Source organism: Terrapene carolina, unplaced genomic scaffold, assembly GCF_002925995.2.
Source record: "Terrapene carolina triunguis isolate 2854851 unplaced genomic scaffold, T_m_triunguis-2.0 Scaffold714, whole genome shotgun sequence".
NCBI classification, from domain to species: Eukaryota; Metazoa; Chordata; order Testudines; family Emydidae; genus Terrapene; species Terrapene triunguis.
Window position 1 is genome coordinate 12,999,628 of NW_020665065.1, and position 27,701 is coordinate 13,027,328.

The following is a 27,701-nucleotide window of genomic DNA, read 5'->3' on the forward strand; positions in this document are numbered from 1 at the left end:
TGGGAGGAGTAGGCCAGAGGCAGGTTTGGGGGGAGTGGGAAGGGGGCTAGTAAAGTGGGGAGGGGGCAGAGACCGGTTTGGGGAGGGGACTTAGGGGCAGAGGCGGGTCGGGGTGACCCGCAGGAGAGCTGGACGATGCCTGGGGGCGGACAGAGGGGGGCACTGGCTCGGGGTTCCCTGCTGGGGAGGGGGGCCCGTTCCTCAGCGCCCCCCTCCTCTCGACGTCACTTCCGAGGCCGGAGACAAAATGGCGTCCGGCTGGTGCCGGAGCCTGGGGCTGCTCCGGGCCACTTAGAACCGGGCCGGCCGCAGGGGGAGGTGGTGTCGGCGGCGGCGCAGGTAAGCGGGACCCGGCAGCGCTGCCCGCAGCCGCCGCCGCTGCAGGGGGCTTTGGGTCCCCGGGCTGGGAGCCTCGGCACGGGGCCGCTGGGGGCGCCCTACCCGGAGCTAGGGAGGGGCCCTGGGGGGAGCCCGGGGACGGCCCTGCGGTGGGAGGGGCGGTCAGGTGGGTCCCTTGCGGGCGCGCCGTGGAGCCGGCTCCATGGGATGATGCCCCTCGGCCGGGGCTGGTAGATGAGGGCTCCGGGGTGTGTCTCAGGCCCTGGGGTGGGGGCTGTGGGGAGTAAAGGCCCCCCCTCAGCCGTGAACCCCAATGTTGTGCCTTGGAGGAGGCGAGCAGGGCTCCTGGGGACACCCCCTGCCGGGGTGCTGGAGCCTGGAGGAGAGGGTCGGGGGCAGAGCCCTGACAGGCAGGGGGACAGCGGACGGAGTATTGTGCACAGGGGGGCAACGAGGGGTGGGAATCCATTGGGGAAGTGGCGCTGCGTCCATTGAGGTATGTTTAAAAATTTCTTCGCGAAATAACGTTTTTGCAGTGGTCTGGGGCGTTCGGACAGATGTTGGAAATGCCCCAAACGAAGGATAAACGTCCCAAATGCAATGACATTCCCCCCTGGCCAGTTTGAACTTGCAAAATAATAAACCTCATTCCAACACCCAATAATCTTTAGCCTACCCTCTCATCAGAAGCCATGACAATTGATGAGCCTTGCAGCTCACCTAAAGACCAAGAATCCAAGCTCTGTTTGACCAGGGACAAATGAATTCCAGAATTAAAGGCCTAGTTTGCTCATAAAAATTAGATTGACCTAGCTACGTTGGTCTGGGGTGTGAAAATCTTCATGCACTGTGCGATGGAGTTGGGTTGACCAGACCATCACTGTAGATGCTGCTAAATTGGTTGATGAAGTAATCCATCAATTTAGCTACCACCTTTTGGAGAGTTGTACACAAACTCCTCACTGAAAATACCCTGTAACAGGCTCTCTTGCACAAACCAGAGAGCTCTTGCTTGGAGGTGTAGCAGTATCATTGGGGAGAGAGAGAGAGATGGTTCCTCAGGTAGCCTCAAACATGGAGTGCTGGTATGATGAAATGTTCTCTTTGCAAAGCACTGTGTAATGAGCGGATAGACACATTCTGCACTAAAGTTTCCAAATGATCTTAAAAACTGTAGAGTGTACTGCAGGACTTTGATTTTGAGGGACAAAGAAAATGTCAAACCCTTTCATCAGTTGCAGATGGAAAAAAGCTGCTTTTGTCAGTCACTACCTGAGCATCCAAATGCAGCAAAGGATCTAATAACCTCCATATTCTGAATTTGAGTAATAAACAGAAGACATGCTTCCCTCCTCTAGTGGAGCTGCTAACATCTCTCCAATTTGTTCTCCCAATTTACCAATAGTCTCTGTTGTCTTGATTCAGCTACCAACTCTCATATAACTCCTGTTCTTGGCTAGTCATCCCTCTCACTAGCTGAATCAGAGAAGATGGAGATGGTAGAGTAAGGTGCTGTCAATGTCCAAAAGCCTCAATAACTCATACCAACATCGTCACACACCCTGCAAAGTCTAATGTTTACACAGTCTTCTCATTAAGATTTTCAAACTATCACTACCACTGGTAAAAAGCAACAGAGGGTCCTGTGGCACCTTTAAGACTAACAGACGTATTGGGAGCATAAGCTTTCGTGGGTAAGAACCTCACTTCTTCAGATGCAAGTAATGGAAATCTCCAGAGGCAGCTACACCACTGGTGTAGCTCTACTAGTGCGAGCATTAGTATAGACTGACCTCCAGCAATTTAACTCCTGTGCTCTCTAGACTGGCTCTGTGCAGGTGAGATGACAGTGGTTAAAACACTGGCAGCGGGTCAACATTAGCACTCCCACTGTTGCTACTACAAATGGAATTGCTGACAGCAGTGGTGGGTGATTTTAAGAAACAAAAGACCCCTCAGACATGCTGAATAGTAGGTGTGACAAGATAGAACTCTGTGATGCCCTGCATGAAAGGCTTCAGGCTGATGGGTCAGCACTGTCCCCTGGGATCTCTTAGAATGAAAGGAATAGAGCAACCCTCTTGCTATCCTTGGCAGTTATTGTAGACATGTGGCCAAAACTTCAGGCTCAGCAACGTTGTAGGCAACTTTCATATGTAAAACAGCACACTTATTTTATCTTCCCCACGATTTTCTACGATGGATGTGTTAGTGGGGAGACGAAGTTTGTCACTGGGAACGGGACTGTAGATGTACAGTTGCGCAGATGTAGGGATTCTGAGAACAAAAAGTCTTTTTCCGCGGAGGCAGGCGTGAAGGAGGTGCTGTTTATGTGTGTTCAGCTGAGGGTGACAGGTTTTCAGGAGTTGGACTGGACACCCTCATTCCTTCCCTTTTCAGGAGTAGGAACTGTCCAGATAGAAACACTGGCTTTTGTTTTAAAAACTTGTATATGTGAGTTTTTATTGTTTAAAAAATAGGTAACACATGACTCTGCATGTGTGCAATGTATGTATGCATCGCTGGAGTAAAAGAAACACACATGGACAAGTCTCCTTTATTTTGGCTTTCTGTATCATCCCTTGCCTAAAAATGGAAGTGAAAGATACAGCAGTAAATGAAAGTGAATCTAAATGTCTCTCAGTAACTTCCTGGGCTGTTAAGATTTGAAATGGTTGATGAAGGACTGATGCTCCTAGTCCCCACCCCTCTCCTTTGAAGTCAAGTGTGTAATTCACGGACAGTGAAGATCTCATAGAACTCTGTGTAAGAGCAGTATTGTGTCCTGGGTTCTTTTGCCAACCTTCCTTTCCCCAGCACTGTTGCACAGATTGTGATTGGCCCATTAGTGTCAAATCTCCACTGCAGAAATGGCTGCGTTTCAGTGCTATATGCAGGTACTTTCTGAAGCACTTAGGGATGCGAAGGAATGATATAGATGTAAAATATTAAATATTGTGCCTTTCGAGGTGTCTTTCTACTGCAGACAGAAATGTGCAGGATGCACACTGTAGCTGACAGGTGTAGTAAGATTGCTCTATACTCTTTCCAGGGGTATATAAACTCAGCTGGGAAAAAATGCATGGTGCTGAAACTTGTACATCAGCTCTTTTCTTCAAATTTAACTTAAATCTTTCTCTGTTTAGTTAGCATTGCTATCGTATTTAATGCTTTCAGATGTGTAATTTTAACACTCTTGTCTATTGTGCCCTTTTGGATCATGTTTTCACACGCTTTACTAAATGGTTTAGGTACCAGTAACATTTTTATTCTTGTGCATCAGTATATTTGAGATACGTTTAAGATATACATTAACATTTTACGTGTCACAGGTCCTATTGAAAACACTGACTTTCTACGCATCATGGAAATATTTGTATGTGAACAAACAATTCTACGGTATTATCAATACGTTTCCTTCTGAAACATTATTTGTATTGTGCCTATTGTTTCAATGCAGTACTCATAATTTTGGGTGCCCTACCTACAGCAGACTTTTTTGAGGCTGCTTTGAAGTGTGCCTTTGATGCACCTTAGGAGATCCTTACAGCGCTGCTGCTTATTTCATGCTGTCTTTGTTTGATTGTTTAAAGGGCAGCCATCAACTCAAAATCTAATAATTAAAAAAAAAAAAAGTTCCCATACCAATTTGTGGCTTTGAAATCCTATTTTAGCTTAATTTTTTCTCTGTTGCTATATGAAAGACTCATAGAAGCTAAAGGGGGAGGAGAACTGATTAACTATATAAAGGAAAGAGTGACACTGATCATGTATAATGTGCTGTAAAATCAATAATGTAAATATCTGAAAAATAGAAAAAATATTTGTTCTTTAATATGTCAGTTACACTTAAATGCTGCTTGCAACAATGGTAGTCACGTTTTTTCAGGCTGAAGTGTAATTTTTAAGTTAACTGTGTTCCTGTAGATTTCTTTTGAATTGTATCTTTAAAACAAAAATGGGCTTCATGAAGCAAAGAAAGTTTATCTATCTATTTATTTTGGGGGGTTATATTCTTTAGGGTTTTTTGTTTTGTGGTATTTAGGAAACATGGTTTAGAGGTTAGAGTAAGGGATTGGGAGCTGGGACTGCTGAAATCAGTTCTCATTCTGTTGACTTTTCTGTGTGACACAGGGACAAATCACTGAACTTCTCTGTGCCTGAGTTTACCTGTCTAAAGTGGTCATAATACTTATCTCAGGGGTATTGAGTATTAATTAATTGCTGATTATAAAGGTTTTTTTTTGAGATCCTCTGATGAAAGACTAGATGAGCACAAAGTGTTAACATTGTATTTGTAACAGGTAAGCGTTAGCTTTTTGTTTCAGTTCTTTTCAGTTTTATTTTTCTCTATTGTGGCCGAGTATTGAATGTGTCCTAGTTTGTAGATTGTCACACAGGTAGGTAGTCAGGAAGAATGGGGAGCTTTAACCCACGATTACCCAAACTAGGTAGTAATCAAACCCTAGTTTTAACAGAGCTTTAAATGTGTGCAACTAGTCTGTTGTTTTCAATTTTCAGATCCTTGCTTATGTAACTGTCCTCTGACCTCTCCCTGACTATCCTATTACTTAGTCTGCAATGGGAAGAAATTAGTTGTTCTGGAGAGCTTGATGTGTGGAGGTGGTGAACTCAGGTTTTATTTTTGCATTGAAGATTTCTTAGCATGGTTATCTGTTTTTTAAAAGTATTTATTTAGGTTAAAGCAGTTCACTTGATTACTTAATATACTGGTGTTGCTTGGGGTCCCCCAGGGTTAATGTTGCAACAGTGCTTACTTATGGTTTCTGTAGGATCACTGATTGACTTTTGCAGCCCATCTTCACTTTGTTTTTGTTTTGGCAGGCCGGAATGACTGAAAATGTCTTTGTAATTAAACTCCCACAAACAATGCTCGTTGTTTCGATTTTTTTGAAGGTCTGAATTTAAAAAAGCCTTTTAGGGTTAACATCAGTTAAGATATTTCTACAGGCCTTATTTCACTGAATTTGTTCAAACTTGTTATATATGTTAAAAATATCTCAATATTAGATAGCAGGAATAAAAATGGAAATGTGACCGTCCTTTTTCTTTAAAATTTTTGTGGTATAATAAAAAAAACAAAAACAACTTTTCTGGTCACAAGTGATGGAAAATCACACTGTGTGACTTGTTCTCTTTCATCTTCTGTCACTGATTTTCAGTATGAGCTGGGGCAAGTCATATAAACAGTCTGCACCTGGTTTTCAGTGTCTAAAATGGGAGTAATCTTTGTCTGTGTTTTTCCTATCTATAAATTGGGGGTAGACGTCCCTTTTTTTTTTTTTTTTTGGATTAGAGTTTCCACATGTACAAAGATGATTAATATTGCTTATATAATCAGAATTTACCCTATTTAGTTTAAACTTAGAACTTTCGCTAAAAATACTATAAAGTCTAGATAAAAATATGGTCTGCAAATACAGTTTTTGTGCTGGATGACTTTTGTTTATTTCTTAATTTTATTCCATCTATGGTGTGTTTTTCTTTTTTAGTATAAAATATCTTTTAATCATAAACTTTGCAAGTTCAACTCAGAACAAGGCCAAGGTATTTTGTCTGTAAATTAAGCCAGTGGTCTATTTCAGAGCTACTGCAGTGCTTTCTCTACTAAGAATGTCATGCATAGCTTCCTCAAAAATAAACATAACTTGTTGACTAAGACTGAATGTTTCTAAACAGGTTTTTCTGAAACTCCAATCAAGGTTATGAGATGCAGCAATTCTTGTTTTACTTACAACTGTTTATTTTCCAGTCAATTTTGTAACTAGTGAAGGGACCTAGTAATTTTGTAGAATTGAATCTTGTGGCAGGTTTTGGTTTGAAGCAACTATTACTCAGCAATACTTGCTTTAAATTAGTTTTAAAACTAATTTAAAGATTGCTACCTGGAAAATGCTTGGCAAACCCTTTCATTCAGGACTTTTGTATTTCAGGTGGACCTAAGGGGGGTATCTTTTTTTTATAGACTGACTGACTTAAAACTGTTTATAAAAAGCCTGAAGACTAGTTTTAGGCTTGTGCATCAAGTTCAGAACCTACTGGTTTTTGTTTTTTGTTCTGTTTTGTTTTTGGTAAAGAACAATGTAGCAGGGATTCTTGTAGCCAATTTCCTCCCACCCACATGGTGAGTGAGAATTGGGAGCCAGGGCCTTTTACCAAATTCCTCTCTACCAGTATGTGAGGTAAGAGTCCCACTCGTTCAGTTCCTGGGGAGTGCCTATAAAAGGGCATCTCTCCCTAGGAGGGCCGAATAGTAGGGGCCATAATTTCTTTACTGCAGGTATCCAACTGACATCACCATCTGTTGGCTTTTGGTGTGTTTTGTTTAAAGGGGACTTGGCAATTTGTAGAGTAGCTGAAGTGACTGAAGCTGAAGGAGGGAATGGACAGAAAAAAAATGGAATAATTGGGGACTGACTTATTGCTATCATGTAGGCTTTTTAATTACAATTACACTAGAAATATAAGATCTAAAGACAGGTTTCAGAGTAGCAGCCGTGTTAGTCTGTATCCGCAAAAAGAAGAGGGGTACTTGTGGCACCTTAGAGACTAACATATAAGATCTAAAGCAGAACATAAACAGGGACTTCTGGAAATAAAGCAAAACAATTAGTAATACTTATAAAATCTTTGAAAATATTTTGATCTAGAAGAAGCTTATGATCGGAGTGGGGCAGAAGAATGATAGTGAACATATGAAAAGAACAAAAACAAAAAGAAACAAACAAACTTTTGGGCAGAGGCTAAAAAACCCCAAATGGAAAAAGCCATGAACTAAGTACCTGGACAAAATGGGCAATGGCAAATAATATTTATTTTAAAAGTAAAATATGATAGATACATAAAAATATCATAACATGAGCTTAGACCTGTGCTAAGCATCCTGACTGCTTTGCCTGCATGTTGCATCGATTTTCTCCTCTCATCTTCTGTCTTGTCTTTTGAGATTGTAAACTCTGTGGGGCAAATATCATAGTGTCATGTTTGAAAAGTGCCTAGCACTTTGCAGGTGGTACCACAAAACAGATAAACAGTAATAATTTTGGCTCTGATGCATTCTCCACCAGAGAGAGAGAAAATAGCCCTCAAGTATAGTGTTTCTGTAGGAGGGATAAAAATGTGATTCCCTGAGGGAATGAGTCTGAACAATATTATAAAACAACATTTCAGCAGAGGATACAGAATTTACAGTGCAATTGCCTTTTTAGTTTAATTTATCCAGCTCTTCATTCAATATTTATATTTATACCTTCCTTGAAATGGTTAGTGGGAACAGTTCATCTTTATCCAGATAATTTTAAGGATTTCTGGGGTTAATGAGATGGAGATCAGTGCTTTTCTCATACCTCTTGTCAGTTTGCATTGTGTAAAATAAAGCAATTCCCCTTCTCCCCCCCCCCCAAAAAAAACCCCCAAAACCACCCAGAACTCTATTTGGAACTCTAATTTTTAGACATGTATTTAGTTTTGAGAACTTTGCACTGCAGTGTTTTGCTACAGAAGCACAAAGTATGAAACACACTGTATAAAAGCTTATGCACCCCCTCAGAAGAAAAAGGGCCTGTTTGCTCAAACTGCTTAATTGGAGACTTTCCCTCTGATGTTTAACCACAAACAGGGCCCTCAGTCTGCCTTCTCTGTGCAGGGGATGCGGTGCTCCTACTGAGGAAAAAGTAATGATATTCTACAACATTCTCCACTTTTCCCCCCCCTTTTTTAAATTTAGCAACAGTGAGTGAGATGTTGGCACAACCACCCATGCCACTGCACTTCCCATTAGAGCATTGTGGGGGTGGGAAGAAGAGAATATTATACCTAATGTGAAACTATCTGAGAATACTACAAATTTTTGGGCAGTCTGTTCATTCTTCATCACTTATAAGGTTTTATTGAAAATACAAACCTAGCCAATATTACTGATTTTTAAGAATAAACAAACAAGAAAAACTACGAAGTTGAAAAATACATTTCTTCATAAAGCAGCTATCTTATGGAGTATTGGAAAAAACTCTAAGCCTAGGTAACAATTAAGTAAAAAAAATTTTAAAAACAATTTGGTTGGGTTTTCTCAACTGAGACAACTTAAGCTTCTACCTGGAGTTCCTTAACTATTCCTTGGTTCAGAAATCCCCTGAATTGTAAAACAGATACTGCTTGTTGAGGATACTCCTCAACTAAGTCATATTATCATTATTTTATGTTTGCACATGGATAGCTTTCTCAGTCTGCAAGGCATCCTTCACACAAGAGAACAGTCTCGGCCTTGAAGAGCTTGCAGTTCAGGTTGGTTACTTCAGTGGTATGTGAAATTGTCACTTTGGAGAAGGAGGGCAAAAAGCCTTACACTTGGCATTCGTGATTGGTCCTGGGTCTGGGAAGCAAAACACCTTTGTGCCCTGTATTAAATCATGTTCATTATAGGATTTTACCCTTCTTTGGGGTGGGAGTTGTGAATAGTAGTTTTAGCAGATTTTACATTTTTTTTACTTAGTGCTGTAAATGATGTGATATTAAAAGAAAATAAATGTTCACATCCTCTTAAAAACACAAACAACTGGCAAAGAGGTAGCTGTTTCAAGCTTTTGTGAGTGGCCTGGGTGAAAGTTAAAGGGAGCAGTTAGAGATGATACAGAGAAGAAAGTAGGAGGGGAATGTAGGAAGAAATGAAAGAAGAGATGGGAACAGGCACAGAATTAAAGAGGCTTGAAGGTAAGGACAAATGGTTATGTCCCGTGTAGAAGGAGAGGAGATGCTGGTTTTCCTTGCATTTCTAAATAGCAGGTCAAATTCTGATCTCAGTTACACCAGTGCAAAGCTAGAATAACTCAATGGATTAATTTATACTGGTGTAACTGAGAGAAAAATTTGGCCTAACCATACTTCACAATCTTCTTTTGCATTGATGAGCCCAATGTTTTAAAAAGAAAATGATTGCTTGGGCATTGGTGTTTCACCTTCTTCCTCACACATTTTTACAGTTGAGCCTGTGTTTAGTTTTCTAGAAGTTCCTTGTGGTAAGAAAGTCTTCATTTAAAGCTGGAAAAACAACCAGTATTAAGGTCAACCAACAAAACATCCTAGTCTATCTTTCTATTTCCCCTCATTCTATATAGTTGGGAGTGTAAAGTTTAAATGATCCTTCTGAGAATGTTTAAAAAGGTGAACTTCAAAGGGAAACTCAGTACTGAATTTGTGCTGAATTGTTTAATGGGGAGTTTGGGGGCGTTCGACACTTAAATCTAGCCTTAACTCAATTCTAAGTTTCTCTTTGCAGTTCACCTTTCACGTGGCTTTTAAAAACTAAGGGGTGTCACACATTCTTCCCAGATCTAGTGGAGAGAACATGTCACAGTCCTATGGCCATAATGGAAAATAATGGTGGACCATAGTAGTTTTTACTGACAATATAGTGGAAAAAGAAGTAGAGTCAAGCCTTTTTTGCACAATAATGATGGTTTGACAATACATGTGTTTCTGATGCACTGTAATTTTATGGTAATTTAACACTGCTCTGATTATTTAGCAGAATGAATTGGGAAGCAGTCGTGTAATGAATCAGTTCACTTTGATCTCTCAGTATCATTTTATGGCAGTAGTATGCTCCTCTTGGTAGTGCAGTAGATTTAAAATCTCAGGCTGCATTAGATAGGGTTGAATTGCTGTAACCTAGTGTGAGAACAGTTACTGCTGTAGTCTTCAGCAGTTAATTTATTTTATCAATGTTGCTGGGAAAAGTGAAGAGATAATACCTCTTAGTCAGAGGGCAGTTGTAATTGCCGCTACTAAAGAATGTGAAAATTGTTAATGTAAAGATAGGTGGCTGGAGAAGGGGCATATGACAATTATAAATGTGTTCACTGATTGTCTGCTACACTGTTGTTAATATCTTGCCATGTAATGGAGATAGAAGAAATGTTAAATAATCCTTTTGTGTGTGTGTGTGTGTGTGTGTGTGTGTGTGTGTGTGTGTTACTAGTAGAGAGAATTTTTTTGCTATCTGGTGAACAAAGGCAAATATATAATATACCAAAGGTCTGTATATTTCACAGTTAATGTCTAGGCAGGCTGTTCTGCAGTATTGAATTATTTCTTTTACTTGTGTTTTTAGTTGGAGGAGGGCATTCTTATTTAGTTCTTAAGCCATGCTGCCTTGTGTTTCTTCCATGTTAATTTTTATGTATTGGCAGCACCCTTTCTTCTGCTAGTCATTGCAGTGATTGCTTAATGCTAGTCAGAGTACGTGGACTGTTACATTTAAGGAATTACATGTTAAACAAAGGACAAGTTATAGAATGTCACTTCTGGTTTGAGGAATTTATGATGTTGGTATCAGGTTACAGCTTCCTTAAATATTTTCCAGTTTTTAATGCTTGCATTGTATCAGTTTGCCAGCAACGTTTGATCAGTTCTTTTTGGTGAAAGACTGAAATCTACTGAGCAGGTGCTGTAGGTTTATCCTATAATAAATATAATGAATTAAGATATTTTTCAAGCATACAGCTTATCCAGTAATTAATACAATATTAATTTAACAACGTTTAATCTTGGAATCATTCTTATATCTGGCCTGTATAAGCCTCACCTTTCATAATTACAATGTATTTGAAGTTTTCTTGATTTGATCGGCCTGTTGCTGTTATCCTATCTGTTGATCAGCAGCATCAAATGGGTAATATGGAGTTTTTAAAACTTGAAAGTGACTCTTAAACCCCTTTTGGAAGTTACAATTTCATTTTTATTAATAAAGATATTTTATAAGGTTCTGGGTTTTTTGGGTTTCTTTGCAAGTCATTTAACAACCACCTGGAGAATTAACTAGATGGTCATTAAATGTCCAGAAAACTGTCCGGGTAGTGAATGGTATTGCTTTAATTATAGCTGTTTATTGTAAAGGAATCTGGATTTCCTTCCAAATTCCGATTTGATCATGTTACTACTTGTTAATGATTATGTATTCTAGCATCTAGAAATAGTATTATCAGAAACGAATGTTATGAACATGAATTAGCAGAAACAGAATGTTTGAGATGCAGCCATAATTTAGAGGACCATAATTGATATGGACACTTTCGAGGCTTTGTTCATTTCCAGTAATATAGCCAATGTCTGAATATTATATTCTGGTCAGGGTTATTGACTGAGCTTGCCTGGTAGATACAACTGTATGTTACTGTTGAATGCAACAAATGAAAACACTGTGAGCTAAAATATGTATTTTACCTCTTCCTAATCTGTTACAGCAGTTGATGTGAGCTTTTTCCATAGTAATAACACAGTTGTAGTCTATTAACATTTTTAAATATTTCCTTTTAGTGTGTTTGTGCTAATCTCTCTGAATCTGGTATATCAGGAGTCTCATGATCATAAATAAGGGTGATGTGATTTCCTTTAGCTTTTTAATTTTTATTTATGTAATGATTTGTGAATTTAGTCCAAAAATATATAAGTGGTGTAAAAATCAATGATTTAAAATAACTAAATAAATCAGATTTTTTTTTATTTAAATTGGATTTTTTGGTAAGTTTTGTTCCTCAAAAAGCATTTTATCTAAAGATAGTTTTAATTAAGATACATTATAGCTCAAAGATATCTCATCATGGAATAGGGATTATAAATTCTAATTCTATAGTATGAGACAATATATTCATGTAATGTAAGTTTTGTAAATGAGTTCCAATAGTTCATGGATTAGGGACCCAATCTTATGAGGTTCCAGGGGCTTCTGTATAGATTGTTTAGGTTAAACTATCTATCTATCCAATGGGACTCAGTGCTCAGTCTAGAAGATACCATCAGAGATGCTTAGTTTTGCAGTTCTCAAACTGTGGATTTGTGTCTCCAGAGATAACATGCTTGTTAACAGCAAAAATGTTTTAAAATAAATAAATATATAGAGGTGAGAAATAACAGACCTCAACCCTGTTGTCTATCTGCAAATTTGTGTATATGGAGTCAATCCCTTACCTCTCTCTAAAAGTTGAAGGTTTCAAAAAGTTAAATGAATAGAAAATTTTTGGGGGCGGAATAGATCTGGACAAGGAGAAGAAGTCTGGAGATAAATGTGAGAAGGGAGGGACAGGCAGTAGAAACAAAAGTGAAACTCTTTGAGCAGCATATTCCAGAAGTTTTGAGGTCTTTCCGAGTGTAGGCTTCATTGATTTGACATCTGCCATACCATTCTCTCACTAGAAGGGAAAACCTATAATGGCAGCAGGCCGTAAAAGAGACCCAGTTTGGGAATAAGAACCATTCAAGAAATATGTTTGCTGCTGATGTTTTAAAGAAAGTCACACCAGTGAACTGATGGAAGTCACTTAAGCACTTGGATTCAGAGACTGTTGAAGTGATAATCTCACTTTTAACAGCAGTAGCTTCTTCTGCCAGTGTAGAAAGAATAGTTTCTTCCTTTGAACTAATTCATTCCAAATTGAGAAATCCTTTGGGACCTGAAAAAGCAGGAAAGCTTGTTTTTCTTTTCCAGATTATGAACAAACAGGAAAATGAAGGTGAAGCCGACTGAGTTAGCTGCAGAAGCCAATATTTTAAGTTTCTCATGTTGGCCTGGCTGACATAGTTGATTTAAATTTTTTTTTTAATATTTCATTTAACTATTTTAGTTAAAAATAATTCTAACAAAAACAAACCTGATTTTAAAAAACTTGAATGTTTAACTAAATTCAAAAATTCATACGCTTTGTTAAAATACTATGTTTGCTGTTGAAGGAAAAAAACCCAGAATATATAACGTTGTTGTTTTAGTTAAATAAAACAATTTAAATGTCTGTCTGGTGATGTTCTCCTCCTAATACAGCATGGCAAGAAAATCCTCCAAATATTAATGAGTTCACCTCCCAATTACTTCATAAATATCTGCTTCAATTACCTTTGGTAAATGAAATAACCAAACAATCATTCATTTTCTGATAAAGCTGTAAAACTAATCTGAAAAGTTTTCAAAATAAATCACTTTAAAAATCTATAGTGTGTACCTTCTAAAAATGAAACCTACACCTATCTTTGAGTTATGAAGAATATGTATTAAGGTCATAACAACCAACAAGAATGCACTTTTATGTAGAAATCCATGATTAAATGGAGTCTTCCTGACTAGTGATTTAAATCAATTTGATTCAAATCAAATCCACCCTGAGTCATTTTATCTGATTATGTAGTTAGGTCCTGATCCTGCGAACATTTGCATGTGTTGAGTAAGGCTTTGTCTCCACTAGCACTTTTGCTGGCAAAACTGTGTTGGTCGGGGTGTGAAAAAAACACCCCCCTGGCTGACATAAGTTTCACCAACCAAAGTGTCGGTGTGGATAGTGCTATGGTAGTGGGAGATGCTCTCCCACCAACGTAGCTACTGCCACTCGTTGGGGGTGGCTTAATTATGCCCGCAGGAGAGCTCTCTCCTGCCAGCATAGAGTGGCTACATGGGAGACCTTACAGCAGCGCAGCTTGCAGTGGTACAGCTGTGCTGCTGTAAAGTCTGTAGTGGAGCCATAGCCTAACTTTACATATGAGTAATCCCTTTGTATTCAGTGAGACTTCGTACATGTATGAAGTTACTGACGTGCACAGGTGTTTGCAGAATCAGGGCCTTACTCTTTCATTTTATTTGGTTGTCTAATTTTTAAATCTCTTCTTGGCTGCCTAGTGGAAATTGAAGATTACGTTGTTGCTGTTAAAAAATAACTTGTGTTTGTGTCCTGATACTATTCTTTCTGTAGGTGTAAAGGAGCCAAATGACTGTCTAGGAGATTATATTTAATAGTCTTATTCCTTTTTCATAATGAATATTGATACGTTTTTGTAATATAAGTTAATTACATTCTCTCCTAGCAGTTTAACAGTGAAATTCACTAATCACAAAGTATTGTCAAATGCACCAAGTTACAAAACTGAAAAAGATTGAAGAAAAATTCTCAAATCTTTTTCCGTTATAGATGGGACTTGTAACAAAAGTACTTTAAAAAAAATGTAACCCAATTTTCAGTAGGTATCTCTATAAAATCAAATTCTAGCTATACTTACGCTCTGAGCTTAATTTTATTTTCTCTTCTAGTTTTATGCTTTGAAGGTACCTAGTTCTTGTCTTTGGTAGCTTGTAGTAGTTTCAAAAGTAGCCAATAGTTACTGAGTATGTTTAGGAAACTGTTCACAAAAATATGTACATTTTTTTTTTAAAAAAAGCAGTAGATTGACGTTCACTGTCTTCCCCTCATATTGTTAAAGACATTTTCAAGAAGTGTAGACAGCTAGTGTTTTAAAAAGTTTAATAAAACAGTTTTACTAATACCTAGTTTTATTAAGTTTTTCTTAAAAAGACCATGACCATTTTTTGTGTGCTGGATTTAAATACTCCTTTATAGTGTTCTCAGTATAAACATCACAGCATTAAGCTAGTATATCAGAACCAGGGAGAAACAGTCTATCTTCATTGTCCAGTTAGAACAAAGTTAAAAAATTAAATAGCGTGACTGGGGTAAAGTGAATTAGATGTTTACAGTTCTTTCAGTGTTAATAGTGTGTCTATGATTACCTTATTAACATAGGCAAGAAAGCTTTTTTTAAGAAATTATTTTAATCTGACAGTTTTCATTTAGCACCTACCCCTCAATGCGTACACTTTGTTTACACTTTTTGTCAGGCTGTGTCAAATAACCAACGTTCAGTGGGTGAGAAAGTGGTGCTGATGTAAGTATGCCTTTTTCAGGGAATGTTTTTATTCCTCATTGTTTGCATGAATGTGTCTACAGTTTCATAGGTAAATACATTCAAAAGCTGTTCCCTGTGCATTCAGTTTTGAATTTGAGGAATGTTTACTGGTATTGTGTCCAGATTGTTCCAGCTCAACAAGATCAAACACAAGTGCTAACATATCTGTTTAACAAAAAAAAAAAACCATGCTGGTTTTGTTTTCTTTATATCAGGAATTTCTTTTGGTCTGAAAGCAAAATATTGTGAAAACAAGACCTGTAATTTACTAAAAATATAAAAAATTGAGCCTTTCACGCCACAAAATGTTTTGAGTCCTATATTAGTCCACAATATTTCATCTATAACTTGACCTAGATATGGATACATAGCCCAATGAAACAGTTAATAAACGCTTAAGCAGCAATGCTGCTAAAGTACTCTCAAACTTTTTCATGATATAGGCTGCATCTTAACAGAGAAGTTTGTCATACTGTCTACTTTCGCTTTACATATGATCACTCCTCTCCGTGTGACAAGCCATCTTTCCATGGACCACTAGTAGGTCTCCGTGGAACCCTAGCAGTCCATATTTCAGGAACCTCTTGAGTAAAGCATTTAAGTAAAAGTATCTAAAGTAAAAACTACATTATTCACGAGGGAGTGGCAAATAAAGGTATCAAAGCTGAGGGCAGTATGGGAGGCCCCTGAAGAAAGACGGTGATAAAACGTAAGCATATGAATCTCAGCCAAAGGACTAGGGGACAAAGGGACATATTGATGTCACTGCAGGATTTAACAAAATCAAAATGTTGATGCCATATGGAAGCTGCTGAAAACAGAAATGAAAAGCATTGAGTTTTATCTATTTTTCTTGGATCTCATTGGTGCTGCCAATCTGGAAAGTCAAATTTGTGGGTCAAGGAAAGATGTGAACATATTAGGACTGAAAATGAAATATTTTTGAATGATTTGTGCCTGCTTGAAGGGTATGCTGAAATCTTTTGGAACATCATAGTTAAGTTCCAAAAAGAGGTCCCTTCTTCAAACGTCCCACAGTTATTTAAAATTCAGGGGCTGATCCTGCAACTGGTTTTGTTCAGACAGAGACCTATACCTGTGGAGCAAGTTGCCAGATTTAGGCCGGAACATTTCCCAGCCTTTTGTCTCAACATAAGTATAGTTAAGTGGACTGTAGGCCAAAATGAGTTATTCATAGAGGACTAGAATACAGTAAGAGATTCTCTTTTCAAGGAAAGTTTTTAATTCATTATAAATCATATGATCCTCTATTCTTAAGAAATCGTTATGGGTATATACATGACAATACCTGCTATGTTATGAGGCATTTCAACTTTTGTATTATTTAGAGAAGTGAGGAATTACCAGTAATTTATTTTGAGTCTTTTGCTAAAACACATTTTAAATTAATTGTAATTTTAACATTATTTAGCCCAAGCGCTTGAAAACATGTATTGTTAATATATTAGTGATTATCTTGCTTAAGAAAACTGAAGCCAGGAGAATAACAGTAAAAACTATACTTTCATAAAATACATTAACAGTGTAGACACCAGTTAATCTCCAAGAGAAGTAATGTGGTACATACAGTAAATTTATTTTACTGCATGGTACTAAACAATGTTCCTGTAAAAATTACAATGTAACTTCCAATAATGCTTCCTTGTACATAAATAACATCAAATAACTACAATCTAAGGTGTAGTGTTCTCCTGGTAAATATAGACACAAGTCATTGGGGCTCCAAATTTAACTTAAAGCTGTGTGTTACTTATGGAAACATGCTTTTTCAAACCTGGGGCCTTTATTTTAAAAAAAATGCTAGTATGCAATAAAACAATATCTGTAAGCACCTTAGTGAAAAGTAGGCTGAATTTCAATAAAAAAATCTGTTTTAGATGTGGTAAGTGGAGACTTAGTTGCCTGACTCTTGTTGATAATGGGAACTGTGCAGCTAAATCCTTTCAAACTGCTTTAAACCTATGGGGTAAGCATCATGACTGTGTAGCTTAACTAAAATAAATCACTAAATTAGACTAATTCTTCAGCAGTGCTTTGTATTGCAAAACGCTAACAGCTAATTTGTTTATAAAAACTGATAAATCAATGTCAGTCATCTGAATACAGCTTGTCTCACTTTTAAAAGATGCCGTAGAAAGGTCAGTGATAGAAACCTTTCTTTGGGTTTTAAGATTAAATTTGAATCAGTTATAATGACAATATAGTAGTCTGAAGCAGAATTGATATAAAGTAATAGGCTTCTTTTTGATAAGCCCCTTTTAAATAGAACTCTACAGATCTTTATGTAGTTTCAAATCACTGTAGGTAGGCGTGTATTACAATTGTCTGTTTTTCTTTTTAGGGCTCATGTAATCAAAGGAGTTTCTTTGTTGTGTGTGTCTTTTCAGAACACAACAGGAATTCAAAATGAATCAGGTGAGTTTAAACGTAAGACTTTCAAAGTACCTTACTTAGATGTTAAACCAGTTAATTATTACCAGGAATAGTAATAGTGATCCACTAGAACAGTGGTTTTCAAACTGTGGGTCGTGACCCAGTACTGGGTCGTGGAATGTAAGGCACTGGGTCGCGGCGGCTCTGGTCAGCACTGCTGACCGGGCCGTTAAAAGTCCCGTCGGCGGTGCTGCCCAGCTAAGGCAGGCTAGCCCCTACCTGTTCCAACACCATGCTGTGCCCTGGAAGTGGCTAGCAGCAGGTCCAACTCCTAGGCGGGCGGGCGGGGGAGGGGGAGGTCATGGGGCTCCGTGCGCTGCCGCCGCCCTGAGCACCGACTCAGCTGGGTGGGGCAGTGCCTGTGGGCGAGAGCGGCGTGGAGCTCCTTGCGCACCTCCGCCTGGATCTGGACCTGCTGCTGGCCGCTTCCGGGGCGCAGCACGGTCTGCGGTGCTAGGACAGATAGGAAGCCTGCCTTAGCACCCCTGCTGCACCACACCACTGACTGGGAGCCGCCTGAGGTAAGCCCATGCCCAAACCCTGCGCCTCAATCCCCTGCTCTAGCCCTGAGCCCCCCCAAACCCGAAGCCCCTTCCTGCACCCCAACCCCCTCATCCCTAGCCCCACCCAAGAGCCTGCACCCCCAGCCCAGAGCCCTGACCTCCTCCCACTCCCCAACTCCTGCCCCAACCCAGAGCCCCCCTCACACTCTGAACCCCTCATTCCCGGTCCCACCCTGCAGCCCTCACCCCTGCACCCCAACGCTCTGCCCCAGCCCAGAGCCCTGACCCCCTCCCGCATCCCAACCCCCTGCCTCCACCCTGAACCCCCCCAAACCCAGAACCCCTTGCTACACCCCAAACCTCTCATCCATGGCTCCACCCCAGAGCCTGCACACCCAGCCCAGAGCCCTGACCCCCTCCCACACCCTAACCCCCTGCTCCAACCCAGATCCCCCTCCCACACCCGAACCCCTCATTCCCAGCCCCACCCCGCAGCCATCACCCCCTTACCCCAATTCTCTGCCCCAGCCCTGAGCCCCTCCCACACCCCAAACCCCTCATCCCCAGCTCCGTTGGGTCGCGAGCATCAACAATTTTCTTTAACTGGGTCGCCAGAAAAAAAGTTTGAAAACCACTGCACTAGAAAGCCAAAATGTTAGTCCTGTTCTTTAAAACCTCTGATTTAATTAAATCTCATAGTCCTTTTCCATCCACAGTGTGGGTGTATGTGAAGTTGATCTAATTTTATTGATTTTAATTGGCTTTCCTGTGTGAACTCCTGTTAATCAGATGTAAGATATTGAGGCTGGCACCATCTACAAGAAAACCTCTCCAGGAGACCCATGTCAGTTTGTACTTTACTTTTATCAGTTTACCTGCTTATAAGAACATTTTGAAAATTGCAGCCTTCTGTCTATTTTCCAGTTTCAAACCCACAGTCATCAGAACCTATTATGAAGACTGAAACTGGTTCAAGAAGAAACCTTCACATTGGTCTAGATCCTTAAAATCTCTTTATTCTGAAAAGTTAAGAACATACATTGAAATATAAAAAGAACAGGAGTACTTGTGGCACCTTAGAGACTAACAAATTTAGAGACTAACAAGTACTCCTGTTCTTTTTGTGGATACACACTAACACGGCTGCTACTCTGAAACATTGAAATATAAGCATTTTTCCTTATAGCATGCCTGGATATAGGAATATATTAATATGAGGTTTTTGTGTGTCCTGTAGTGTGGTGTTCTAAGCAGTGCTACGTATATATGATTTTATTTATTCTGAATTTACATGTAATCAATACGAATATTATATTTATGCTTGCCAGTTGTACACACTTGGGTTATGTAAGAACACTTATGAAATAGGTAAACAGACCCTTTTAATCCTTACAAAGGCTTCTCTTTGGATGGAGCTAAAAAAATCCCTTCTGACTGAATGGAAGAATACGCTATTATACTGAAAGGATGTAATCAGTTTTTGAGTTTACTGAAAAAAATGACCATGAGCAGATGTTTCTTGTTTCTCTGGCCAGAAACAACCTTGGTTGCACAATGACATAAAAAACGTAGTTGTGCACCTTCTTTTTCCTTGATGTCACTGTTTTTAATGGCTGGCTTTATCACCCTCATGCCCCAAACATGTCATTGAGGAATAATGTAATTAATTTATCTCCATCGACATAGAACAAAGATGCTACTTCACTAAAGAACACCAGACCACTACCATTACCATGGACTAATTATAACTAATTACAGTTTGGAATTGGCTGTTGGGATTTCCCCACTTCTGCTCCCCTTCTTGTGTGGAAATCAAAAAAATAGATTTGTAATATTTATAATATAAAAAGCTCTCTACCAATGGAGCTATCAAGCTTGTAAAGTAATATGGTAGTTATAGTTAATGCATTAACACTTGTGCTAATGTCCTTTTGCAGTCACGTATGGGATGGTTGGGGGAAATATCTCATCACCGTTGCATGTATAATTGCAACCAGACATCTTCATTTGTGAGGTTTTTTTGCATGTATTCAGCAATATGAGAGAGGAGAACAGCTTGTTGCTGTGTAGCTGCTTGAATAGTAACTGGTTTAGTTCTTATTCTGATACACTTCGGGAATTGCTAAGATTCTGTAAGCTCCAAATTCTAGGTTTTGGTAATTACTGTTGGTGGTTCTGCTTCTTTCCCATATTTTTCAGCAATGATTTATTTTTAGAATTAAATATGGTTTCCACACACTATGAAAAAAAAAAATCATCCTTATGTCAAACTGCTAATATTATTTATTCAGTGCCATATGCATGTTTGGTGTTCTGCAGTCAAATAGAGGTCCCTCCCCCAAGGAGTTTTTCCTATAGTTTGAAATCTTTTTTGGCATCTCCCACATTCAGATTTGGCCTTCCGAGTGTACAGAGTACATATAGCTGCTTATGATTTAGTTGCCATTCAGATTATATATTTAGCATCAACCCTGTGTTATTTTTTTCTTGTAGTGCCTTTGTGATTTCATTCACTATTGACAAGTTGTAGTGCCAGGTCTATATAAGAGCTGTCTTTGATGCCTGATGCCAAACATCTCTCAAGTGTCCTGTTCTCGTATTACTTTCATTCTTCCTATTTCTGCTTTTGGTCTAACTTAAATGACCCTCAAGTTAATTGGGGTTTTTCTCACTCACATTATGCAGAGGTACATTGTGACGTTTCCTGTGGGTACCCAGGGTTCTGGGGCACCCCTGCTACCAACTGCCCTTAGCATGAGAAAGCTTTGTCTGGGCCTGCTGTGAGTCAGCTCCCTGACTCCACCAGCCACAGGCAACATAGGCACTTCCCTCAAGGGCTTGCAGGTCCTGCTGTCACTATAGGTTAGCATGGGTCGGCAACCTTCGGCATGCGGCCCATCAGGGGAATCCGCTGGCGAGCTGAGACATTTTGTTTACATTGACCGTACACAGGCACGGCCCCCCACAGCTCCCAGTGGCTGCGGTTTGCCGTTCCTGGCCAATGAGAGCTGCGGGTCATGTGCCGAAGGTTGCTGACCCCCTAGGTTAGCGATTGGCATACCCCCAACCCTTGAGCGTTCAGTCCCTGTCCACTGGACACTCACAGTATTCACAGATTCGCTGCTTCCAAAGAAACAGTATACCTAAGCTCAGTTCAACCTCCGCTTAACACTTGCATTTACATATGCTTACAGTGAAATCAGGTATAAGTTTATTTAACAAAACATAGAGATTCAATAGTAGCAAGTAAAAGTATTGAAAACATTGGTAAAACAATCTTCATACACATTATAGGTCCTAGAATTAATTAACAAGATACTCTCATGTCTTTTAGAGTATTGCTCATCCAGAATCCTTGCAGCACTTTATAGCCACCCTGGCTGACCCTCCTTTCATGAGACAAACACTCTGTCAGTTTGCGTCCCAGATGAATGATTCCATGTGTCCTTTTTGCACTCCAGATATACCAGACCAGTCCTTTGTCTTTGTTCATAAACAGGACACCACCTCCTCCCACCCATCTGCTGCCTGTTTCTTCCTGTAGATTTCCACTCTTGTAGATTTTCCAGTCTCTTAATTTGCATCTGGCCCAATATGCAAAGAAATAGGCATCAGTGTGAGGCATACAATACACAAATGGCCAGACAAGGAGATAGGTGTCAGTTACCTCTTCTCTGCAAGGAAACTCTCCGAATTTTGTCACCTCCTGGTAATCTGCCTTAACTCCAAGACTTTAAGAACATACTTTTCAATATAGACACATAACTCCTTACACATTATTCATACATATGTTTTTGTAATGATTATTGGTAGAGACCTCACATGCCATCCTTTGTTGAACTGTTATGCAGATATCTGATCCGGGGCTCCCTGTACAACCCTATGCACCCGTTGTGCACTCTGCCAGTTGGTGCCAAGGGTCCCTGGTCACAGACATTTGTTTCCTGGATCCCTCCATAACATTCTTGAGTTAGACATGGAAGATGTTCTAATGAAGTAGTTTAGGTGACTAACTTATTTAAACCTGGATCTAGCAGAGGATACTAACCAAGCAGACTGCGAAAAGCTACAAAAGAATCTCACAAAACTGGGTGACTGGGCAACAAAATGGCAGATGAAATTCAATGTTGATAAGTGCAAAGTAATGCACAGTGAAAAACATAATCCCAACTATACATATAAAATGATGGGGTCTAAATTAGCTGTTACCACTCAAAGAAAGAGATCTTGGAGTCATTGTGGATAATTCTCTGAAAATATCCACTCAATGTGCAGCGGCAGTTCAAAAAGCAAAGAGAATGTTGGGAATCATTAAGAAAGGGATAGATAATGGGACAGAAAATATCATATTGCCTTTATATAAATCCATGGTATGCCCACATTTTGAATACTGCATGCAGATGTGGTCGCTCCATCTCAAAAAAGATGTGATGGAATTGGAAAAAGGTTCAGAAAAGGGCAACAAAAATTATTAGGGGTATGGAACAGCTTCCATATGAGGAGAGATTAATAAAACTGGGACTTTTCAGCTTGGAAAAGAGACGATGGGGGATATGATAGAGGTCTATAAAATTATGACTGGTGTGGCGAAAGTAAATAAGGAAGTGTTATTTACTCCTCATAACACATGAACTAGGGGGTCACCAAATGAAATTACTAGACAGCAGGTTTAAAACAAACAAAAGGAAGTATTTTTTCACACAACGCACAGTCAATCTGTGGAATTCCTTGCCAGAGGCCAAGACTATAACAGGGTTTAAAAAAGAACTACATAAGTTCATGGAGGATAGGTCCATCAATGGCTGTTAGCCAAGATGGGAAGAGATGGTGTCCCTAGCCTCTGTTTGTCAGAAGCTGGGAATGGGTGACAGGGAATGGATCACTTGATGATTACCTGTTCTGTTCATTCCCTCTGGGGCACCTGGCATTGGCCACTGTCAGAAGACAGGATCCTGGGCTAGATGAACCTTTGGTCTGACCCAGTATGGCCATTCTTACGCACGCGTCTCAGACTGCATTAAGATTGTGTGGAGAAGACGTTGCATGCTATCTGGGATATTTGTATAGGTGACCATTTGTGGGAGTATAAATTGCTTAAGTGAGCAAATGACATATATTCTTAATCCCCCGCCCCCATCCACTCAGAGTTCTGCTGTATGCATTCACTTGTTACTAATATCCCTTCTTAGAGACCCTTTCAGAAACCGAGAAACTCAAGCCTGGTCTACATTATGGGGGGGGGGAGGGGGAATTAATCTAAGGCCTGGTCTACACTTACCCCCCAATTCGAACTAAGGTACGCAACTTCAGCTACGTGAATAACGTAGCTGAAGTTCGAAGTACCTTAGTTCGAACTTACCTCGGTCCACACGCGGCAGGCAGGCTCCCCCGTCGACGCCGCGGTACTCCTCTCGTATAGCTGGAGTACCGCAGTCGACGGCGATCACTTCCTGGTTCGACTTATCGCGTCCAGACAAGACGCGATAAGTCGAACCCAGAACTTCGATTCCCAGCCGCCGAACTAGCGGCTGGGTGTAGACGTACCCTAAGTTACACAACTTCAGCTACGTGAATAACATAGCTGAAGTTGATGTACTTAGATTGACTTACCATGGTGTCTTCATCGCGGTGAGTTGACAGCTGCCGCTGCCCCGTCCACTCCGCCTACAGCCCTCACAGAGGTGGAGTACAGGAGTTGACGGGAGAGCGCTCGGGGTCGATTTATCGCATCTAGACTAGCTACGATAAATCGAGCCCTGCTGGATAGATCGCTGCCCGCCGATCCGGTGGGTAGTGTAGACATACCCTAACATCACTGCCAATAGGAGCAGCTGCAGCAGCAGCCAAAACATGTACCTTTGTACATTCTGAGAACTTCCTACAGTTTTGACTAGATTGACTCTGCCCTGTTATAACTGGTTGTTTGCTTCAAACTCTCGCTTCCTTACCCCCCCATCCCTTGTAGTATCTTCACCTCGGGCTCATTGCACCCCAGCCCTTCTCAACCCTTTCTTTTCCATGTCCCCTCTTCCTTGACTTTGCATTTGTTTTGTCCCCTCCTAACAGCACATACCTTAAAAAAAGTGGAACTAACGTTTGCTGGCATCATATTGTGTGTTATACTCTTTCCCTCACCTTATGTCTGTCTTGTCTATTTAGATTATAAGCCCTTCAAGGCAGCGACTGTCTACTTCTCTCTGTGTGTAGAGTACCTAGCAGAGTGAGGCCCATTCTTGATTGGGCCTTAGGCACTAACATAATAAACATTATTAATAATAATATTGCTTCAGAAATGTCTTCAGAGATGCTATCAAGTTGTGCTCAACATTTTATTTTAACTTTAGTCTCCAGTCTGCTGTCTCTTCTCTTCCACCCCTTCAAATGATTTTTTGCGATGTTTTTCTACCATTTTACCCCCTGTAAATTTGAATGCCAACAGCTCAGTATTTATGAGCGACATCACATTAACAAGTCTAAAAAGTAGTAATGAAGCTGATTAGTCACTATTTTATTCAGTGAGTGCTAGCTTTCTTGAAGTATTCAAGTGGTGAACTCTGTGGAAAATGTTAAAACAATACCCACTGTTTTAGGATTTCTTTCTCACTCTTTCAGGCTGGTTTTATCCAGCTGTCTGTTAACATTGCTTGTAGCACATGCACTTATATAGTAGCCCCATAAAATATCCCCCGAGGTAAACAAATTCATTTTATAGCAAAAGTTATTTGAATGCGTTTCTTCAAAGTCTGTGAGAAGTGACTGAAGCCGCAGTATTTCTGGATTATGTTTATGCAACTGCATTCAAGTTGCAAATAAATGGGTTGCAGTGATTTAACTGAACAGAATTTGGTCCATTGTTTATTGTATTGAATAGCATATTTGGTTACTTATTAAGGGTTTTGTTTTGGAGGTGTAAATCTACTGTGTCATGAAACAGGCCATTGTCAATGCTCTTGAACGAATGATTTGTGAATTCCGTTAGTACAGTGGAGGTGGAATTCAAACTGCTGTGTTGAATGACTTTTAGATGCTAATCTCTTCGATTTATGTAAGTAGAAGTAAATTTAGGTACTGATTTGTATTTTAATACCTGCAGATACATGCAGATTACATACTCTGTTACGTGCTAGGACTGTTCTGAAGTTTTTGAGGCTGAAAGATAGTGCTGGTATTTAGGCAGTGGCGTAGCCAGCTTCTAAGAGGAGGGGGAGCAAACATAAAAAAGGCGGCCCCCCTTGGCTCCTCCTCTGGCCGCTCCGGCCCCCCCATGGCTCCTCCTCCGGCCACCCCTCTCCTCCCCCCCATGGCTCCTCCGGCCCTGCTGTGCCACCCCCGTGGCCCCTCCCTCGCTCCTCCGGCTGCGCCCGCCGCCTTCCCATGGCTGCCAGCCGTGCTGCGGGCCGCCAGCCTGCGCACCCCCCTCGCTCCTCCGGCTGCGGCTGCCAGCCGCGCTGCGGGCCACATGCTGCGCCCCCCCTCCGGCTGCTTTTGGAAAGGCGGGGGAAGCGACTGCTTCCCCTGCACCCCGCTAGCTACGCTACTGTATTTAGAGAAGAATTTCTGACAGGCCTAAGTGGATAATCTAGTAAAGTGCCATACAATTTTGTCCAAACTAGTTGACTCTGTACTATTTATTTTTTAAAAAAGAGTCATGAGAGATTACGTACTGAAATGGGGATTAACATTTTTAAAATGAGCAGTACTGGGAACATGTCCTGGTCTGCTAACATCTTCTGGCCCTGACATACTGGGAAGAATCAAACCTTAAAATTGCGTAATTTTGCTTACTATTTTGCAGTTTTTCATATATTCTAGAAGACACCTTCTAGCCAGAGACCAAGATGAAAAATAAAATGAGGGATAACTAATGAAATCCATGTCCAATGCCCTGGTGCGGAGCCCAATCCCATTTGTCCCAGATACTGGAAGGGGAAAGGTGCTGGAATTCCAGTCACCATGCTCTGTCAGCTCAGGTGCCTTCTGCTTCTATATTTGTTTAAGGCTAGCAAGTGTCTGAAAGTCACAAAACCTCCCCATTACTCCTGCCTTTCTCTCCCTGCTGAAAGAGGAAAGTAACCTTTTTCTCTTCCTACACGGACTTGTAGCTGCTGGAAGCTAGGAAGTATGGTAAGTCTTTACCCATCCCCTGACCTCTTGGCTGCTGTGGGTAGCAGGGGATCCCTGACATTCTACATCTTCCGTAGTTTCCAATTTTTAGGTCATCCTCCTCTGTGTACATGTCTTTGCAGCTGTTCCAGGCTTACTGAAGCACAAGGCAATAACATTGATATGACCACAGTATTGTCATTTTCACTCTGCTGCTGTTTGGGAATGCTGTAGTAGTGGCAGAGACACCGAAATGGTCTTTCTGAACTGAAGAAATAGCACTGTATCATTTCATATTTGGCAAATCACAAACATGAGGGCTAGAAAGTAAAATATTTTTAAATAAAAGTCTAAAATAAGCAAAAAGTATTGGTTAGAGCTTGCCCACTTACTGGGCAAAGCTTCCCAACTCACTTCTGCTGAGAAGGTGAGTGGATTTACAAAACCCTGTTCATATTTGTGCTATGCTTGTACATAAATGGGGGTGGGGAGGGAGAAAGAGGAGGAAATTCTTAATATGTCTTCAAACATTGTAGGCAGCTACATCCAGCAGGCTTCAAAAAGTATGTACAATTCAGTAACCACTAACAGGAAGAAATACACATTTTCCACACTTTGCTAATTAATAAATCTATTGAAAAAGTCTGACGTGGCTAACTACTGTAATCCTGACCTGAAAGTTTTCCAAATGATGTTTAGCTGACTGCTAAATTCTGCCGACCTATGTTTATCAGTTTTAAAGAAATGGTTCTCCAGCGTCACGTTACGATGATGAGTATTTGTTTTACCTGGCATTCTTCTAATTAATATTTTTAATTATAATAATAGGCTGGACATATTACACTAATTCTGTGTAATTTTTTTCCAGCCTCATTGAGTAACCTAGTCTGTTTGGGAGAGACATTCCCCTGGCTTTGTAATCACTGAGTATGAGGCTCTGTCAAGGATACATACCTTCGAAGGAAAGGAAATTGCTATATATACCTGTAACAGGAGTTCTCTGAAGGTCATTTCTTCTATACATCTACATTTCCCCTCCTAGCTCCCCATGAGAGTTAGGATTTTTGTTATCCCTTTGATACTTAGAAAAGGAACTGGCAGTTAACGGCTGAGATGTGCTATGTATATTTATATGTCCATCCGCCTGAGCACGAGGCATGTGCATGGACTGCCTCACTGTCAGAGGATGTTAAACTACACTGGGCTAGCCTGTCAGCTCTCAAGGACATGAGATGGGGTGCAAATTTATAGTGGAACCTTCCTTTAGAGAATTGCATTTACAGGTAAGTAATTTTCCCTTTAAAAGTGCTAATGAGCCAAAGTGTGCATTTTTATATAGACTACTACATTTAAATAAAAATATTATTTGGTCTTGAGCCCCCAACCCTCCTCTTGGTTGAAGCATTAAAATAGGGTCAGACCAGCCATTCAAAAACCAGTTACTATATAGTTTCACAGGCCAGTTCAAAGAATAGAGAAAATAGAAAATGACCCTCTTTACATGTATTGAAATATTTATTCTTACATTGCTGCCTTTTAAATGAAACTACAAATCTAAGATTG

At 40.2% G+C, this 27,701-nt stretch overlaps 1 protein-coding gene across 4 annotated transcripts in view; it reads left to right on the plus strand.

Annotated features, from left to right (window-relative positions):
* The first annotated feature begins 250 nt into the window (after positions 1–250).
* The window catches only part of PRDM2 (PR/SET domain 2), a 99,816-nt gene continuing 72,365 nt past the window's right edge, over positions 251–27,701 (plus strand). For 3 of the 4 annotated variants that reach the window (XM_029913521.1, XM_029913522.1, XM_026660139.2), the window contains exons 1-2: positions 254–339; positions 17,441–17,514. In XM_029913521.1, the coding sequence (XP_029769381.1) occupies positions 17,506–17,514 (9 nt within the window). In that variant the 5' untranslated portion in view covers positions 254–339; positions 17,441–17,505. Of the gene's footprint in view, positions 340–17,440; positions 17,515–27,701 lie in introns of all 4 variants that reach the window. The other variant, XM_029913523.1, reaches the window with a different exon arrangement.